Raw genomic sequence first — 19,789 nt, forward strand, 5'->3', positions numbered from 1 at the left:
AGCAAGAAATGTGAGCACAGCACTCTCCTAGAAAGTAGCTGCAACTGGGTGGATTTGAAGATAAAGGGAGAATTTAGCAAGAAACACAAACGATAGGCTCTCCATAAATAAGTAATCCTTGTATCAACAAATCGCAGAGGGTTCAAGGGCAGTAGTAAGGAAATCCACAGGTCAAACGATGGATGGAATTTCATCCAATTCATCCCAGCAGGGAACATGGCATCTTTCCCCCTCAATCAGGAGAGAGACTGTACCTGAGAGTGTGTGGCAGGACAACCTTCCAGGATGAAGATGGAGACTGAAACAGGGTGACACAAGAAACATGCCCGCTCTCACCAGGATGTAAATTGGGTTCATTTGTGAACTAATTGCCACCATTTATCCCTGAGCTCACTGGAACCTACAGACACCTTTGAGATTAAGGTGGAGTTGCAAATCTCTCCTGTACCTCGCTATAAGCACTCAGCAAACCCTGTAAGGAGGGGAAATCCCTTAGTGGCAGGCACTCAACACTGCTCTGCACAGGGAGGGTTTTCTACTCCTGGGTCCAAGTCCCAGGGAAGGCTTGGTGCTGGCCAGTTTAGTGCCCGAGTGACACTTAATTTGGTTGGACCACCCTCAACGAGGCAATGTGGGGTTCCCATTGATTCTCTAACCAGTTGGCGAGACCCCTGTCACCAAATTAAATCCAGCTCCCTCAATTTTCAGCGAGGATCACAATCAACAGGTACATGAAGACAAGGACCCGGACCAGGAGGAAAGATGGAGGGAAAATCGAAGTTAGAGTTGAAAGCTTTTCCCATCTTTTTGAACCTTCATGTTTGTAAGAAAGACAATTGTTACACTTTATATCATCGTTAACTTAAAAGCTTCTGAATTAAAGCAGTTCCTCAGAACGATCAGCAAATTCATGCTAAAAATTACACCATGTATTGCATGCTCATCAATTTAAATAAATTACAAAACTTGCTCGCCAAGGTAAACTATATTTTACAAAATTGTACCAGATAATACTGCAATCTTAGGACTAGTTTACAAAAATCAATGATATATTTATAATAAAACCTTGTCTACCAAAATTTCAACTCTTGACTGTGGAACGCTCCCACAGAGCACTAGGTTTTGTGTTTATTATGTGTACAAGTACAGTACTTCAAAGCCAGCATCCTCAGGACAGGGACCATGCTGGATTAAGGATCTTCCTGGATTTTAGCTTATGTAATTTGGGTCATGGGTAGCTTGGGTCAAGCCAGGTCAGGTCGGGCCAAGAATCACAAGAAGCAAAGGAGAGAACAATACGTGGAAGTCAGGACCTAGTCTTGAGACATAGCATGCCCATGCAGCAACTAGCCAGACATCCAGGTTAACTTTTAGCTTTAAATCATATTCTATTAAAAAAATTGATGCAGAAAGTGTCCAGTTTGCAGACAACTCCAGGTTTATTTTACATTCTGTACCTGTAGTGTCAATAACTGTAAAAAAAAAACCCAAAGAACTGCGGATTTTGGAAATCAGAAACAAAAACAGAAATTGCTGGAAAAGCTCAGCAGGTCTGGCAGCATTTAATGGTGAGAAAGGAGAGTCGACGTTTCTTGTCAGCCTTCCACAGGGACCATTCCTGCCAGGATACCCTAGTCCATTCCCAATACCACCACCCACCCCACAACACCTTCCCCTGCAATCACAAAAGGTGAAACACCTGCCCATTGACGTCTTCTCTCCCCAGTATCAAAGGACCCAAACATATCTTCCAGGTGAAGCAGTGCTTTACCTGCACTTCACATAATCTAATCTACAGCATATGCTGCTCACCATGTGGTCTCCTCTACATCAGGGGAACGAAACGTAGATTGGGTGAACGCTTCGCAGAACACCCGAGTTCTGCCCGCAAATAAAAAGACCCTGAGCTTCCAGTTGCCTTCCACTTCAACACAACATCCTGTTCCCTGACCAACATCTGTCTCAGGCTTGCTGCAGCGCTCCAGCAAAGTTCACTGCAAGTTGGAAGAACGGCACATCATTTTCTGCTTGGGAACTTTACAGCCTTCTGGGCTCAGTATCGGGTTCAACAATTTTAGGGCTTGAGGCATCTTCTCCCATGTCCTGACCCACACACTAGGCCTTAATATCACATGGTCTGCTATTGCATACTACCCATTGTTAGCCACTGTTAGTTCCCATTCATAGTCTCCAGTAGGGGAGCTGAGCCTAGGGCTTATTTGCTGGTCAGCTTTCTCTTTATTTTTTCCTTTTACTTTGTTTCCTTTTCTTTCAAGCTTGGAGAGTGGTGGGTGAAGGAGCAGGCCTCCGGCAGCAGTGGCATCAATGCCAGGACTCGAAAGCTAGGTTGAGGCTCCAGGTTTGCAGCTAGGCCCGAGCGCCTGAAGAGCGGAAACATCGGCGAAAAGGACAAATTGCGGATCGGTGCCAGTGCATGGGGAACAGGAGGCTTCTCCCAGCCCAGCAAAAAGGGGGATTCCAGCAGCCTGGCTTGGCAGTCTCATGCCGGCTGCACCTTCAGAGTATTCCGTCGTTCCTTAATTGGCTTTCCGAGCCCAGGAACCGTTAATTGAACAATACATAATGATAAATCTCTATTCTATTCATTAGTAGCCATTCATTCTCCTAGACTGATTGTTATCCACTCTACTGTCTTTCCAACTGTTCTTCCCTTTCCTTGGGCACTATCTCCACGTATCGTTTACCCCTTACCCCCTCCCTATAACTGACATTTTCCTAGCTACCAGTGTTCTGAGGAAGGATCACTGGACCCAAAATGTTAACTCTGTTTTCTCTCCACAGGTGCTGCCAAACCTGAAATTTCTTTTCTTTTTGGTTCTGTCAAGAATTGTGTTGAATAACTAATTCAGTTCCTGTAGATGGCACTAGTCAACCATTAAGCTTCAGACCAGTACCCAGGCAATTGGAAAAACGTGGCAAAACTGAGAGACTGGTCATTACAACAGGCTTGCTGCTCTGGATGTGCCCCTTTATTCCCTTCTCTTTTAGCGAGCAAAAGAGTTGTAAGAATTAAAACAAAAAATCACAAAACCATTATCGTTTCATTGATGTCAGACCCTTCCTGCAGTGTGAATGATTATGAATTCAACATCAATCAGAATGAACTAAAATGCAAAAGCTCCTTTCTACAGTCACAACTGTTAATTTTTCCCTCACTAATTTACTCCCTTGCCACAAAGTGAGCAGTACCCAAAGGGGGCAGTACACAAGAACCCAAACTGTTCCCAAATTACATTCATGGATCGTTGAATAGAGATCTGTTGATCCTGACCAATTTGACCCAAAGCTGGGATGTTAGCCTCGTATACAAGGAGTGAGGCATGATCTCCCAAAAAGGGGGTAGGGCCATTGTCTATTGGGCTGACTCATGAACAGTTTTAAACCTGTTGGGTTACAGAGGCTAGGTTTAGGTTGTGTACAAAATAAAAATATTGACGCTGTTGGAAATGTGGAATAAAATGAATAAGATTAAAGAGACAAAAAGGGGGGGATAAAAAAAAAAGAGAAGAACAGAACTTGGAAAGAAAAGGCAGTGCATTAAACACAAGTCAAAATATTGAAGATGCTGGAAATTTGAAATAAAAATAGAAATTTCAGGCAAAGTCAGTATATTAGGTAGCAGAGGTCAGGTAGCATCTGGATGACAGAAATATTTCATACATCATGTCAATGATCTTTCTCTTCCTGCTTTTCCGTTTTTATTTCAGATGTTCTATGCAGTTGTTAAAAAACCACTTAAACTGAATAGCAATCTGGGGTCAGAAGTTTATTAAACTTATCATGAAATCATACAGTACAGAAGCCTTTTGGCCCATTGAGCCTGTACATCCAAATAAACAGCACTACCTACACTAGTCCCATTTTCTCACACCAGGCCCACAGCCTTGAACACTATGACATTTCAGGTGTTCATCCAAGTACTTTTTAAAAGATTGTGAGGTTATCCACCTTAACCACCCTTCTAAGCATAGCATTCCAGATTCTCACCACCCTATGGAAGAAAATGCCTTCCTCAAATCTCCTCTAAATCTCCTGCTTTTCACTTTAAAAATTATGCCCCTTTGCTCTTGACCCTTCAACTAAAAGGAACAGCTGTCTTCTAGTCATTCTGTCCACGCCACTCATAACCTGATACACATCTATCAGGTCCTCAATCAACCTTCTCTGCTCTCGAAGACAACCCAAGCTTATCCGGCCTCTTTTGTAGCTGAAATGTTCCATCCCAGGCAACATCCTGGTGAATCTCCTCTGCACCTCCAGTGTGATCACATCCTCCATATAGTATGGTGGCGATAACCGCGCACAGTACTCCAGCTATGAAATAACCAAAGTCCTATACAACTCCAACGTAACATCCCTGCTCTTGTAATCTATGCCTCAACCGATAAAGGCAAGCGTCCCGTATGCCTTCTTAGCTAACCTGTGCTGCCACCTTCAGGGATTTGTGGACAGACACCTCAAGATCCCTCTGTTCTTCTGAGCTTCCTAGTGAACTGACAGATTTTTGCTTCTCTAATATGAAAACATTCATTTTATTCAAAATATTTTACTTTTAACCAAAAACATTAAAATAAATTGAAGGAGATTTGAGCTAGTGATAATACTTGAGTGAAAGCAATGGACGTGGAAAAGACACTGGAAAACTAGCAGATGAACAACAATAACTAATCTGACTTGAGCATCTACAGTTCGATTACTTTTACTTAATTTGTAAAATATTGGTGCTGATTTATAGCCATAGCCTTGAGGACAACCTCTATAATAACAAACATAAATAGCAGTTGGCATGAAGGGGAAAATGCTGCTGGACCAACCTATTCCTGCTCCTATGATGCTGCTTGGCCTGCTGTGTTCATCCAGCTCTACATCTTGTTATCAAGGAAGTATTTTAATTTGCTGATTGACGGGCAAAATGAGTTTTCAGAGACAAACTCTCCACATTCTACCAAACACTCCAAGTAATTATAGTTAAGAAACAGCAGAATGCTCACCATTGATAAAATATTCTCCAGAGATTCAGCCAATGATTTTTTTGCCTTGGTCTTGAGATGGTCCAGTCTAAAGCGGCCGGACAGAGACTGCTGTCCATTCATATTTGAAGGCTGAGAGCAGCTTTGTGGGGTCTGAAAAGAGAAACAAGATCAGCAAAAATTTTGTTCCAGTGCAAATGCTTCACATAGGGCAGGATGCAAACTGAATGACTCCAACACTTGGGCAGCTTCAAATAAGGCATCCTAGGATGACCATTACATTACAGAATAAGTATGATGTAGTGGTGCCGGTGCTGGACTGGGGTGGACAAAGTCAGAAATCTCACAACACCAGGTTTAGTCCAACAGGTTTATTTAAAATCACAAGCTTTTGGAATGCTGCTCTTTCATCAGGTGAAGTCCTAATGAAGGAGAAGCGCTCCGAAAGCTGGTGATTTTAAAAAACCTGTTGGACTGTAACTTGTGTCAAGCAAATAAGCAGAATTTGCTTTGTATGCATTGGTTCTTGCTGTAGTTTTTTCAAACTTTTGAAATCAAGCGTCTCTGTTGATTAGGCAACAATTAGATTTGTTAATCCACATTTAGCAACTAGTTTTAAAGGAGATTATTGCCCGCAATCAGGAGGACTCTGTACCTGCTTGGCATCTCCATTGTGGGTGTGCAGCTTCTGTTTCTCTTCATAAAGCTGTCGCAGCATTGATAGAACCAGTTCATTTTCTTCCAATTCATTTTTTGGCTTCATTTTCTATGAGCAGTCATTAAAATTGATTAAATATTTTCAAATAATCACAATCCACAATGATGTCAACTGTTCAGAAACACATCTGATACCAAAGGGGCAAAAGCAACTTGTCATTCATTCAGGTCCATGTAAGGAATCTAATGATCGAGTGGGAATCTGAACTCAGCATCAAGTCCACAGCATAAAATCACAGAAGTACTATGACTCACACCATGACTGTAATTGAATCATAGGGCATCATAGCCTGCAGTTTTAGTAATGGAGATGGGAGAATGGAGGATAAATTTTTGTAATGATGAATTTATGATGGGGTAAGAAAGTGAGCAATGGTGACATAAAAATAAGTTCACCAACAGATTTGAGGACATGGGCATTTGGACACTTAGTCAACACTTCAGTGTCAACCCTCACTTATTGAAGCTAAGAACAACAGTGGGTACGTGCATTAGATTCAGCTAGAACGAAGTATCATCAGTTAAAAAGTCACTTCAGAAACGGTATCATAGACAGCTCAAAGCTCGTTCTCGTAGTATCATTAATTCATCATTATTGAAGACATTAAACAGTATGGGCGGCACAGTATAGTCTTATCTCTGTCTCTACAGAGGGGTGTGTGTCTATGCGGAGACGAGGATTGTGATCATCAAGGCCTCACAACACTCTATAATCTGCCCTGACACTGACTCCATCCCTTCATTGTTACTGTTGTTTGGTAAACCAGAATACTGAATGTCCTATTTATCTCTAAGTAGAGACTCCAGACCTTATCTCAGGCCACAAAATCCTGTTCTATGCTCATTGTTGAAATAGTGAAGTTTGAGGACAATCTCCCGTCCAGGCTCCCATCTTCCATCAACTCAAACTGATACATTTTGCAGCTGCTATACTAAACCACAGGAAGTCCCGGTTTCTTATGATTTACTGACTATCACTACATTTTACAATTCTCACACTCATTCAAATCCCCCCATGATTTTGCTGGACTGTATCCCTGTAATTATTTACAGCCCACCAACTCTGCATCCTTCCAAACCACTACCCCCCTTCCATTCTCATCCACCCCAACAATACCTTCTGTGCTTCAGCCATCTAGGGCCAGCGCACTGCAATCAATTCCCTCAACCACTCCACCTTTTCCTCCTCTACTGCAGCCTTCATTACAACCAGATTCTTTCATAAAGATTTTAGTTAGCAGTCCCAATATCATCAGCACTGGCTTAAGCCAGACAGAAAATACAATAATATGTGGAAATAATCTACTAATCAGACTGAAGCTCCACTATTTTTTCTCTGAAGCATACACGACGAGCTGGGCCAGTATTTGTCATTCACCAGTTTTACTGGTGTTTCCTTCTGGATAGGTGTCAGCTTTTACCTGATAATGCTCCAGTAAGGGGCCTAACGCCATTTACAATGTTAATGAGGCTACGGAAATGCAAAGACAAGGAAGAAAACATTGCCTCTTCCTTTTGCTCACAGCGCCACAACATCTTTAAAAAACAGGAACCTCAGCAAAACTTCAGCTATTCCAGAGTTTTAGTGAGACATGCCAAGGGCACTAAATGACACACTGACAAGCGGACAGGGCTTAGGAAACATTGGTAAATAATAGTCACTTGGACAAGATGAAATCAATAGTGTAGTAGGTCTCAGAATTTTCAACAGACAGCCAAAACAAATTCTCTACTTCAAGATACCTTAGGTGGCAACAGGTCAAGGATTAAAGATTAAAGAGGTCAGTTACCAATATAAAAATAGTACTCCACTGATTCAAACTTCAAAAACTTTATTGGTCTGACAACTGGTGCCAACTGTTCAGACCTATGAGTCTTCAAAGATATCTGGCTCTCGATATTGGAAATAGATATTCTTCTTGAAGGTCCTGAATGATGACACCTATTTCAATGCCTCGCTCTGTCCAAAATATTCCACTACAGTTATAACATTGTCAGATGGGGATACCAATGTCAAAAAGTGTGTCCAGGCCTTGTGAAGCAGGACATATCCAGACATCCACAGATTGATGGAAGGTGCTATCAAATGGCACTTCCACATTCATGACCTGATCCTCAGTTTGGATTCGTGTTCGGTCCAAACGTAGACAGAAGTGAAGAATTACAGAGGTGAGGTGAGGTGAGAATGATTGTTGTTGACAGCATTGGAAGCATACAACATCAAGTCCTGGTGAAACTAAAGTCAGAAGGAATTGGGGGAAATCTCTCTACTGGTTGGAATTGTACTTTGTACAACGAAAGAAGGCTTTAATTACTGGAGGCCAATTAACCCAGCTTCAGGAAATCACTGCAAAATATCCTTGGGGTTGTATCCTGGACACAACCATCTTCAGGTGTCTTGCCAACGACCTTCCCTCCAATCTATGGTCAGAAGTGCAAATGCTTACTGAAGATTGCAGTGCGTTCAGTTCCTCTCTAAACTTCCAGATAATGAAGCACTCCATGCCCACATTCAATAAGAACTGGAGTCCTACCTCAGGGACAGAAATCCCAGTTGCTCTAGAAATATGGCATAACATAGCTGAAGAGGTTGTTTAAAAATAATTTGTTCAGCAAGAACTGAATAACAGTCAGTCAGTCTTCAGGTAATATGTAGGATGTCTGTTACTTGCTACACAAGTGTCAGGTAATGACCATCCCCAATAAGAGATTTAACAACCTCCCCATGACATTCAATGACATTACAATCACTGAAATTGACTGGATCAGCCACATGAATACTATTGCTACAAGAGCAGGTCAGGGGTTAGGAATTCTATACAGTATAACTCGGTTCTTGCTTTCCAAATCAGATCCAGCAAGGCACAAGTCATGAGGTGTTATTGAACACTCTCCACTTCCCTGCAACAGTGAAGTTCCAACACTGAAGAAATTTTACAACAAAGAATAGAGCAGCCAGGTTGTTCAGCATCCTGTCCACTGCCTTAAATTTCCCTCCGTCCACCTTTGGCACAAACCCCTTCCATTGCACATTCCAAAACCAGAGCCTGCACCAAGGAGAGGGACAAAGGCTAAAGGTGCATGGGAGCACCACCAATTGCAAGTTGCCTCTAAGTCCTGCAATATCCTTACTTGCTCTTTCAATAGGATGGCTCAAAATCCTGGTATACGCTTCCCAACGCCATTGTGGGTCAACCTGCAACACATGGACTGTCCCCTCAGGAGCAATTAGGGCTAGGCAATAAGTGCCCACATCGCAAATGAATTTTTAGAAAGTTAAAAGTCTAACACAAAACACACTTTTTTTTGGGCATTCTGATTTTAAAACTATAAAGTCTAAAGTTTACCTTTCACATTTATGTTTAATAAGTAGGACAAAATTACCTGAACTCCCTCGAAGATTGATCCTTGATCTCTGTTGTCAAATGTTGATAAATGTTTCTGAATTTCCACCTTTGCTTTTGAAGGGGGTAGGCCTACCAGAAAGTAAAAACAAAAATCATTAGAGCACAATTGAGTAATTTTATTTCTAGCACTGAATTCACTTCTGAACAAAATGTTATACAACTTCTTTCAGCATTATTTCATACTTTGAACCCAGTTCAACTCCTACTCTCAGATGAACGGGTTATCAATTCCAGGTAGGAAGAGAAATAAGGAGGTGAAGCTACCAGTCTAAACACTGCTCTTTGATAAGTCTTGGAAAACTTAATTTAACCCAGCCACAAAAAGACTACCAGATATAATTTTTTTTTCATGTGCTTTCAGTTTTAACAGTATGCATTAAGAGGAGTATATAAATGGCATAACTGATCTTCAATTATATTAATTTTTGATCCTGCGATAGATAAAGTTCATTCTCTGCAAAACCTGGTTCTTCACTGGGCCCGACGGAAGTGCACGGACAGGAGTACTACTGTTTATGCCATAGCTAATAGGTAATATTGTACAGCCCAAAAGATATTCAGAAACACAGGTGAAAATTTACAATTGAAAAGTTTGAATTAAAAATAAACTTAATATTCTTTATACAGCCTGTGGCATCCAAAGAAAATATCTTGTCATTTGTTTATTCCAACAGAAATTCTCGGACTCTTGAATTATGCTACACTTATGTCTGCATTTTTACTTCATCATGTATAATAATGGCTGCTTGGTTTCCATTAGTCATTCCAATAGCAACCTTTGTGCGAATCAGAAAGAAAGGAATGTAAGAAGAGCATTGAAGTGATGTTACCGGTTAGATCAGTTAATTTTTCATAAATTTTAAAGCTTTTGGCAAATTAGATTCCACAGGGCACCTAGCTGTAGTTCATAGGTTCATGAGGCAGATGTCCTCATAGCTGCAATAGTATTGGAATATTTTCATTCACAGTTATAAAATGCTTCCATTTCAGTTCTAAATTCTGTTAACTTTGCAGTAGGGAACAAACTGCTTTCATCACTGTATTAGTCCAAAATAGACAATGTGTGTCAACCCTGGAAGACCTGACTTAACTAACAACTAACAACTTGAGGAAGCAATTGTAATCCTTGGGCCAAGCAGTTCTTCGTACCACTCTAAGTTAATGGATGTGGTCAATGTTTCTACTCCAGATATATAACAATACCATTGCACAGTAGCAGCAGTATAGGGGTGAGCAGGAAAACCAAAGATGATGTTGAAGGTTTTAAAAACACACTACCCTCTATCTTTTTACACAATCTGTGAAGACACGTCAGTGGACATCCCTCACACAGTTGAGCTTGGATCTTCATGTTTTGATGGACAGCAGCTGCAGTGAATGCTTGCTTCAAAGTCAACATAATTTCATCGACCTGTGGGATAAAGAGTGGTGATTGTTTTTCAGTGCAAAAATGGAAAAGGCACATTTCCACAATAACCTCAATCCAGTCAGTTAACAAAGTAATGTTAAAATACCTTATTACTTATGGAAAGCCACCAGCATGAAGAGTTAACTGGTGATCGACAGGCTCCCATTTAGAAATTCTGGTCACCAGAAGTGAAGAATACAAAAGGTTATTCTCCCTAAAATAAAACTAAGAACTGCAAATGCTGAAGATCTGAAACAAAAACAGAAACTGCTGGAGAAACTCAGCAGGTCTGACAGCATCTGTGGAGAGAAAGCACAGTTAATGTTTCTAGTCCAGTGACCCTTCTTCAGGACTAGTTCTGCTCCCCCCAAACCACCACTCTGAAGAGGAGCCCCTGGGCTCAAAACGTTAAATTTGTTTCTCTCTCCATAGATGTCAGCATACCTGGAGTTTCTCAACATTTTCTGTTTTTATTCTCCTCCCTCTCCTGTTTAATGCAACAAAAAGACAGAATTACTTTATGCAAATTACATGGAGGTCATAATGGTTTGCCTACTCCAAACTTTGCTCCAGTATCGTGAATACTCCAGTAGAGAACGAAGAGAAATCGAGGAGACCTATATGCCACTCCTGTCTCTACCAGCACTGCAGTCTATTTCCATTTTTTACCTGCCACCACAAACTTGGTTCTTGACCGGTCTCCCACTTTTCGCCTCTACTGGCACCAACTCAAGAACCATGAGAAGAGTGGTATAGGCCCTGTATCAGTGGCATGAAGCGAGTAAAGGTCATTTTTGGGGGAGATGGTTGACCATGGGCCACCTCACCCTGCATTCCATCACTTACATACATCCCCTGTAAAGACCTTGGAACACTGATTGAATTTTTACATCTATTGGCAATTTCTTACAATTCTTCTATTGGCTCTTGTCCTCCACTCTCTGTGGAGCACCTTGCCGCAACATTTTCCCAGCCTAAAGTAGCAAGTCCACTTGATACAGCTGGGTCTAGCTGGCGTATTTAATGAACCCTAAAGTCTACAGTGAAATCAAGGCTCCAGGCGGTGGACCCTCACAACCCTCTCCCCAACTACCCCACAACCATCTTTTATAAACAGCGCTTAGTATCAAATCGGTAAAACAAGAAAACTCAGCCTTGAAATTATGAAGCATGTGGGCAGGGTGGGTAGAATGCAGCTGCTCCCCTTGGACAAAGGGTCAAGAACATGGGGACACAGTTTTAAAGTGAAAGATGGGAAGTTTAGAGGGAATTTTGACACAAGATTTTTTTGTTTACCTAGAGAGAGGTGGAGGTCTGGAATACACTGCTTGGAAGAGTAGTTGAGGTGGGTAACCCTACAACTTTTACAAAAGTACTTGGATGAGCACCTGAAGTGTCACAGCATTCAGGGCTATGGCTCTAGGGTAGGAAGATTGCTTAAATAACAAACATTTTGTTGACAAAGACATGGCATAACATTTTCTTTTGAACATAATGCTACTTCATCTCCTCCTCGGTCACAAGTTGGTCCAATTGTTTGTCTTCAGTCAGATACAGCATTCAGCTCTTTAGTGACAAAATATTCTAGGCACACTTTCCCCAAGGCAACTGGTTGGAATATGGATTGCACTTATTGCAAGGCTGATCCCGCACATTTTCATGGACTTCTGCCATTGGAGGGGGCAGGGCTGATTTCTAGCATCTCTCCGTTAGCCTCCACAAGAAGGAATCACTAAATTCCCATAGGGAGACAGGGTAGTCCTCAGATTTACCCACAATGAATGTGCACTTCCACCTATCTTCAGCTTGACCCCATCTGCGTTTTGGCTCTCCACTTTCTAGCACAACTCCTGTGTCCAGGTTCAAAAAGACTAATTAAGAGCAGGAAGCAGCCATTCTGCCTCTGAAGAATCCTCCACTGTTCAACAAGATCACAGCTGATTGAGGTTTCAACTCCACTTCCTTGTCTAAGGACAATAATCTTTGATTCCATTGTTTGTCAAGATTGATGAGGTTCTTCCAGTTTTGGTGCCTCAGGAGAAAAGTCGTAGGAAAGTAAGTGGGTGTTTGGGCTGGAGACAAGAAACACTCCATTCATCCTGATCTGCACAAACAGGCTGAGCTGACAACCCCTTGCAGGTGGACGCCGAGTCACAAGAAATTGGGAAAGTCTGGGAAATCCTATAAGAATGCTGTTACCCATCACAAAAGACATACAAAAACAAACTAAACAGGACACCATGGATTATTGTATTACTTTAAATTTAACAACTTACTCGGACTTCCTTTCCCTGACAATTAGCTCTTGTTGGCACATGCTCGGTGGGTGCCGAGGCCTGTACTTCAAGTACACACTTCCGTTTTCTCTGTTCAAATGCACAAACTAAATATTCCCAAGCAACTTGAAGAGGAAAAAACTAACACTGGAAGGGCATCTCTTGAACTGCTGCAACATTGACTCTCTTCCCCATTAAAATACATGGCAATTTACTGCAGATGGTGTAATACGGTGCGCTCCTCAGTTAGAGGGTGCAGAAAATGGCAGAACTTGGATGATGGGATAGCACATGTGCATGGAACTCATGGTATCAAGATACCATGGTGGAGATACTCAGTTAGAGCTTAAGGCTTTACTTCAGGAGAACAAAAGCCTGGCACAGGTTGGCTCAGTTGGTTAGAGCAGAAGGCCAAGAAGCAGCAATGGCAATGGGCTCAGTCCCTATACTGGCAGAGATTTATTTTTCAGGGTCTGCCCTCTTTGCGTTGCCACATTGCAATGAAATACCACAACACTGAAAAGTGCAGACAGTTATGATTAGCAACCGTCCACGACTGAGGACTTTACATGGAAGAGGATGGCCAGGGTAGGAAGATGGGTGAAAACATGCAGTGAGGATAAAAAGAGGATGTGGGGATGCACAGGGAAGTGGTTTAACCCTGTACAGATCAGGAGGTATTGCTTAGGAGGGCTCAATGCACCATCTGAACAGCTGGTTTAAGCTGAAAGAGAAGCACCTTAGAATAAAATACCTTATCGCTTACCAGAGACTATTTAAATAGAATTTGGATAAACATAAAACAAACCACTCAAACATATCACAGATCTCAGATCTTTTTCACAAATGGTTTTCACAACTGGCTCAAATTTCTTAGATGTTCTGTTGGTGACTACTTCAATCAGAAAGTACTGCCTCATTTTTCAGAGTTTCTAGCTAACCTGCTCGAATCGCCTGTGAAATTCAGCTTTATATAAGAGAGTGCACTGGGCCTGGAAAGGGAATGAAGGAGAACCTTTGAGCCTATCACCATAATCCCAAAGCAGAGTTTACCTCAATGTCATATTTGCACTGTGGAGGATGACAGCTATTCAGAAATGTTAGGACACAACTCTGGGGCAGGTGGAACTAGAACCTGAACCTCTGGCTCTGTAATGGCGACACTACCACTACATTACAAGACCCTCACAGTATTAGGTACAGGACTGTATGGTAGACCGGTTAGTAAGGTTAGATCACATGGAATCCAGGGGGAGCTAGCCAATTGTATACAAAATTGGTTTGAAGGTAGGAGACAAAGGGTGGTGGTTAAGGGCTGTTTTTTAGACTGGAATCCTGCCACAAGGATTGGTGCTGGGACCACTGCTTTTCGTCATTATATAAATTTTTTGGATTTAAATATAGGAGGTATGGTTACTAAGTTTGCAGACAACATCAAAATAGATGGTGTAGTGGGCAGTGAAGAAGATTACGTCAGAGTACAATGGGGCTTTGATCAGAGGGGTCAATCGGCCAAGGAGTGGCAGATGTAGTTTAATTTAGATAAATGTGAGGTGTTGCATTTTGGAAAGGCAAATCAGGGCAGGACATATATACTTAATGGTAGGGCTGTGGAGAGTGTTGTTGAACAAAGACACCTAGAGGTGAGGGTGCATTGTTTTTAGAAATAGAATCACAAGTAGACAGGGTAGCGAAGAAGGCATTTGGCATGCTTACCTTCACTGGTTAATGCATTGAGTATAGGAGTTGGAATATCATGATGTGGCTGTACAGGACATGGGCAAGGCCACTTTTAGAATACTGTGTACAATTTTGGTCACCCTTTTACAGGAAGAATGCTGTTAAATCTTTAATGCACCTACTAAAGTTTACAAGGACGTTACTGGGACTGGAAGGTTTGTTATGGGAGAGGTTGAATAGGCTGGGACACTTTTTCCCTGGAGGGTCAGAGGCTGAGGGGTGAACTTGTAGAGGTTTATTTAAATCATGAGGGGCATGGATAATGTGATTATCCAAGGTCTTCCTTCTAGGATGGGGGAAGTACAAAACTAGAGGCTTAAGGTGAGAGGGGAAAGATTTAAAAAAGACTTGTGTGGTAGTGTTTTCACTCAGAGGGTGGTGTGTGTATGGAATAAGCTGTCGGAGAAAGTGGAGGAGGCTGGTACAATTACAACATTTAAAAAGCATCTGGATGGGTATATGAATGGGAAGGATTTAGAGAGATATGGGTCAAAGGCTGGCAAATGGGACTAGGTCAGATTGGGATATCTGGTCAGCAAGGATGAGTTGGACCAAAGGATCTACGTCCGCGGTGTACGAGTCTATAACTTAATTAAAAAGAAACCAATTCATTCCAGCATTGCAGGCAGCAACATCAAATAAATACCAAGATTAGACAGGATTAAAAAAATCTAATTTTCAAGGATGTTCACTGAAATTAGGTTCTAAGAATGAAAGGTGACCTCCACATTCAATAGAATCTAGATTATACTCCAATTTCAAAACCCTTCAAAACTTTGCACATAAACAGTATCATTGAACATGGAAAATACAAGTTTGTGCTGAAGGTATGAAAGGTCATATTGAAGAATTAAACATATTTTCACCTCAAGATCTAGCCAGTGCCAATCACTCCCAATTTAGGTATAGACTGAAGCTGACAAAGTCTGACAAACAATCTGCTGCAGTATCACCTCAGAAGATGAGCTTTCACTGACCCACAACAAAACTTAAACCATACATTAGCATGGAATCCATACATTAGTTACTTTCATTGATTTCACACTTAAAACCTGGGCCAGTGTTGTCTTTGCAATTTCGCACCAAAAGAATGGTATTTACTCACCAACGCCTCATTCGTACACTGAAACACATAACAGACAAAATGGCAGCTTCCACTGTCTGGACTCTCCCTGCAGATGAATCCAAAGTGATCCACATACTTAATTCCCTATTTATAGAGAAGCGAGAAAGTTAGTTCATAATTTATTGATTTCTTTTCAACAGGATTAAAACTAAGATATGTAGAGTATACAGATTGCACTCTGCATGTGTGAGAACTGTTGAGTAACTAAAATTTTACTCACTCATACAAACAGGAATAATAAAGGCTTGTGGGGAGTAGGGCAAAAGCATTTGGATTAGCTCAATTACACGGAAAAATGCATTAGTGCAGAGTTAATGAGCTAAATGGCTTTTTTGCTGCGGTGTAACATTTTATGACAAGCTTCAATTTTGTGTCTTCATTTTGCCACAAATATTGATCTGGTTAGGGCTTACTGTCTCAAAAATTAACAGCTGCTGAAATAATTCATTTGGTAAAATGAAGCATGAAACTAACATTTACATGCTTACCGTGACAAAAAAAATACACAACAATTTGCATGAGTGCCAATGATGTCACAGTACTGAATTCAAGTCTGCTCAAAGCTGGTATCTGATATTTTCTTATGGTCTGCAAGGTAGAGAGACCCACATATATCCACAGTTTTCACCTCTCCGTATCTGTGGCTGCTGCAGAAGTTGAACCCAAAGGGCTGCTTTAACCTGGGTGGCAGCCTCAGATCGGTTTGGCACGGTCTGGTGTCAGGGCCTCCATTGCTGGTCCTGCAGGAAGAGGGGGTCCCACTTCTGCATCACATTCAGCAAGACCTGCAGGTCCCTGCCTGCACAGCACCTGCCAGTATTCCCCAGCTTCCTGTGCCTGGAGTTTTACCACCTCTGCTGCTTTCTAAAACTGGTCCACCTGTTCTTAACCTCCTCCCCATTAAAAGTTCCACTGGCAAGTACCATTATTCAATGGTGTTGCTCCGTAACAGAGTCGAGTCTGGATCCTTACACATCTGTGACTTCACTGTCTTTACTGCTGTTTTTGTCTCTGTTTGATCAAAGACGGAATGGAGAACTTGTCACCTGGTTAATGGCTGTCATCAAAGTGAATTTCCTGAAATCCTACTTTGTAAATCAAGGCAAATTGTCCGGTACTAATTGTTATCAGAAATAGCATATCGCAGAGACTACTGTGGCTAAATGAAGTCTTGTCACTTCAATCAACCTCGAATGAGAGTCAACTGGGAGTAAAAACATCATCCCTGTAAAGATGAACAAGCTGTTGTTAGCCATTCCCGTGACTTTTCCATAAAACCTGATGAAATCATTGGCTCTGAAGGTACCTAGCTGTTTATGGGTGCACACTGTGTAGGTAGAAAGGTAATCTTGCACGTCTTTCAAAATGCCTGGCCAACACAATGCGAGCTCTCACCCTGCACTTTGTGATAACTAGGTGCCCTGTTGGGTTTCGAGAGAATTTCCCTTCGCATTGACTTTAGTCTGACCATTCCATAATCATAGACCAATAAACCTTCCAATTTTGTCAAATATTGTTTCTGCTCGTGGTATCTTTTCTGCATTTTGGTCTTTTGAATATTAATTTTTAACATGACAATGTTGCCTGACCTTGCAGTCGTCTTTGGCAGATGTTTTGTGCTGCACCAAGTTTGCTGATGATTGCTGTAGAATAAGACACTGCTTCTTCTCCAAGAATAAGATCAGCTGCTTCTGCTCAATCCATTTATGAACTATAGAGTGATTCTGTTATTACTTGTGCCTTGCCTGCCAGTCACACTTCATCAGCCCAAGCCTGATCTTTGTTGACACAGACATTTTTGAAATTTTCTTCTATCTTAATAAAGTTACCAATTTTGACTTGAAATGTCAGTCCCTTTCATATCCTCATGTAACTGCTAATGCTTCCTTCTCTCTGGTTATATCCCTCTACTCAGTCTCTGAAGTTCTTGATATCAACTAAATTTTATTTTGAAACATTTATACTTGAATAAGAGCTGCTCCTAGTCCTGTGGGTGATGCATCTGTGGCTACTATAGTGTAGAAGTCTGGATTGTATTCTGCTGAAACATCAGAAGGGGGTAATTTTTTAATCTTACATTCCTGATTCCAACAGCTTTTCTCAAAAGGTCCCGGGTGGGTTGAGTAAGACTATCAATCTTGGGATAAACTTTCCCACTTCGTTGACTGGACCCAGTGTGTCCTAGGAATGCAATGGTCATTCTGGAGAACTGGGATTTCTAATTAACTCAAGGACAGCAGTCTGTCGTGTCTTTAACACATCCCTCACCCTCTGTTTGTGTTCCTTCTGTGCTCCATGCACTATGATGCCATCCATATGTCAAACAGTTTCCTGTTTTCCTTCCAGGATTCTGAACATTGCCTTTTGAAAATACCTGCTGCATTGTCCTTTTTGCAATTTAAGCTCTCCTGTCTTCCACCCATCATAGCTTTCCCTTCTACTTGTTTCAATCCTCCCTGCTTCTTTTCACTTACTTAAAATCCACTCCATTTCTAATTTTTTTTTGTCAGTTCTGATAGAAGATCATTGGCTTGAAGTATTAACTTTGATTCTTCCTCCACACGCTCAACATTGTAAGGTGACTTCAGTTTGGAAGATCAATTATAAATTTCAATATATGAATTGCAATACAGTGGAAGAGAAAGGAAAAACATCCATTGTACAAAATAAGATAAATAGGATTACTAGGATACTTAAATTAAATGAAGCAAAATCAATCAATACTTCAGCATCTAGAATAAATTAATCTTGCATATTAGTTTAAAGACAAGGCAGTCATTTCTTTCTATTTATTAGTTTCTCAGGACACAGCCAATGAAATCAATGGGCCAGGCAGCTCTGACACCTACTGTCACAGATTTGATCTGGCCACTGTAGGTCTGCTGTTAGAATTGTGGTCCAAACTTTCATTTCACTGCTCCACACCCTCAACTTTCAATGTAATTAACAGTTCCAACATGAAAATACTCATTTTCCACACACTTATTATTGTTTCTTCAGACCAAAGCCGGGAAATTAAATCACTTTTGTTATACAGCTTGGCACTTAGAGATGATAACTACACCAGAATGATCATATTCACCTGAGAGCAGAAGGAAATTTCTTTGAAATTTTTCTCAATCGTCACCTTCTTCGTGTCAGGACTTATGAGGTACACCTCTGATTGGCCAATCTGAAAGAAAAAAAGACATGAGTTTTATTTTCACAAAACAACAAATTCAGTTGTAGCAGTACCAGGGCCACAAAGGAACGGTACCCATAATATTTATATTGCTATACAACATCAAAGAAAAGAATGACTTACATTTATACAGCACCTTTCCTGATCAACAGGCATCCTAAATGCCACTAAAGGTATTTTTGAAGTGTAGTTATGTAGGAAACACAGCTGTAAATCTGTACACAGTCTGCTTTTGAGCGCGTGACGCAAGAAACAATACCGACCAGGACAATGGGGATAATTCCTCTGCTTAGTTTCAAAATATTGTACTGAAATCTTTCACTTTTCTAAAAGAAAACTAATTCGTGGGATGTGGGCATTGCTGGCTGGGCCAGCATTCATGGCCCATCCCTGGCTGCTTTAGAGGTGTTGGTGAGTTACCTACCCGAGGAGGCAGACAGGGTTTCACTTTGACGTCTCCTCCAAAGGATTGCAAACCATCAACACATGACCTTTTCTTGAGGTTGACGTATGCACATGGCTGAAATGTTGTGGTGCCCTAATGAAATAATGAAGCATGCAGAGATAGATCATACATAAATGATGTGTAGGAAGGTATAGATGGTCTGATTAGCAGTTTGCAGATGACACTAAGATTGGTGGAGTAGCAGATAGTGAAGGGGACTGTCGGAGAATGCAGCAGAATATAGATAGATTGGAGAGTTGGGCGGAGAAATAGCAGATGGAGTTCAATCCAGGCAAATGCAAGGTGATGCATTTTGGAAGATCTAATTCAAGAGCGAACTATATGGTAAATGGAAAAGCCCTGGGGAAAATTGATGCACAGAGAGATCTGGGTGTTCAGGTCCATTGTACCCTGAAGGTGGCAACGCAGGTGGATAGAGTGGTCAAGAAGGCATACGGCATGCTTTCATTCATCTGATGGGGTATTGAGTACAAGAGT

The 19,789-nt window shown here is 41.3% G+C and overlaps 1 protein-coding gene across 4 annotated transcripts in view; it reads right to left on the reverse strand.

The window, feature by feature from the left end:
* Positions 1-19,789, reverse strand: part of tbc1d1 (TBC1 (tre-2/USP6, BUB2, cdc16) domain family, member 1) — a 247,611-nt gene that overhangs the window by 109,810 nt on the left and 118,012 nt on the right. For all 4 annotated transcript variants that reach the window (XM_048600721.1, XM_048600741.1, XM_020532585.2 and 1 more), the window contains exons 3-8: positions 18,748-18,837; positions 15,645-15,749; positions 10,394-10,526; positions 9,093-9,184; positions 5,647-5,757; positions 5,013-5,144 (exon numbers count right to left, since the gene is read on the reverse strand). In XM_048600721.1, coding sequence (XP_048456678.1) covers positions 5,013-5,144; positions 5,647-5,757; positions 9,093-9,184; positions 10,394-10,526; positions 15,645-15,749; positions 18,748-18,837 — 663 coding nt within the window. The remainder of the gene's footprint in view (positions 1-5,012; positions 5,145-5,646; positions 5,758-9,092; positions 9,185-10,393; positions 10,527-15,644; positions 15,750-18,747; positions 18,838-19,789) is intronic.

This window comes from Rhincodon typus, chromosome 1 (genome assembly GCF_021869965.1).
Source record: "Rhincodon typus isolate 14 chromosome 1, sRhiTyp1.1, whole genome shotgun sequence".
NCBI classification, from domain to species: Eukaryota; Metazoa; Chordata; class Chondrichthyes; order Orectolobiformes; family Rhincodontidae; genus Rhincodon; species Rhincodon typus.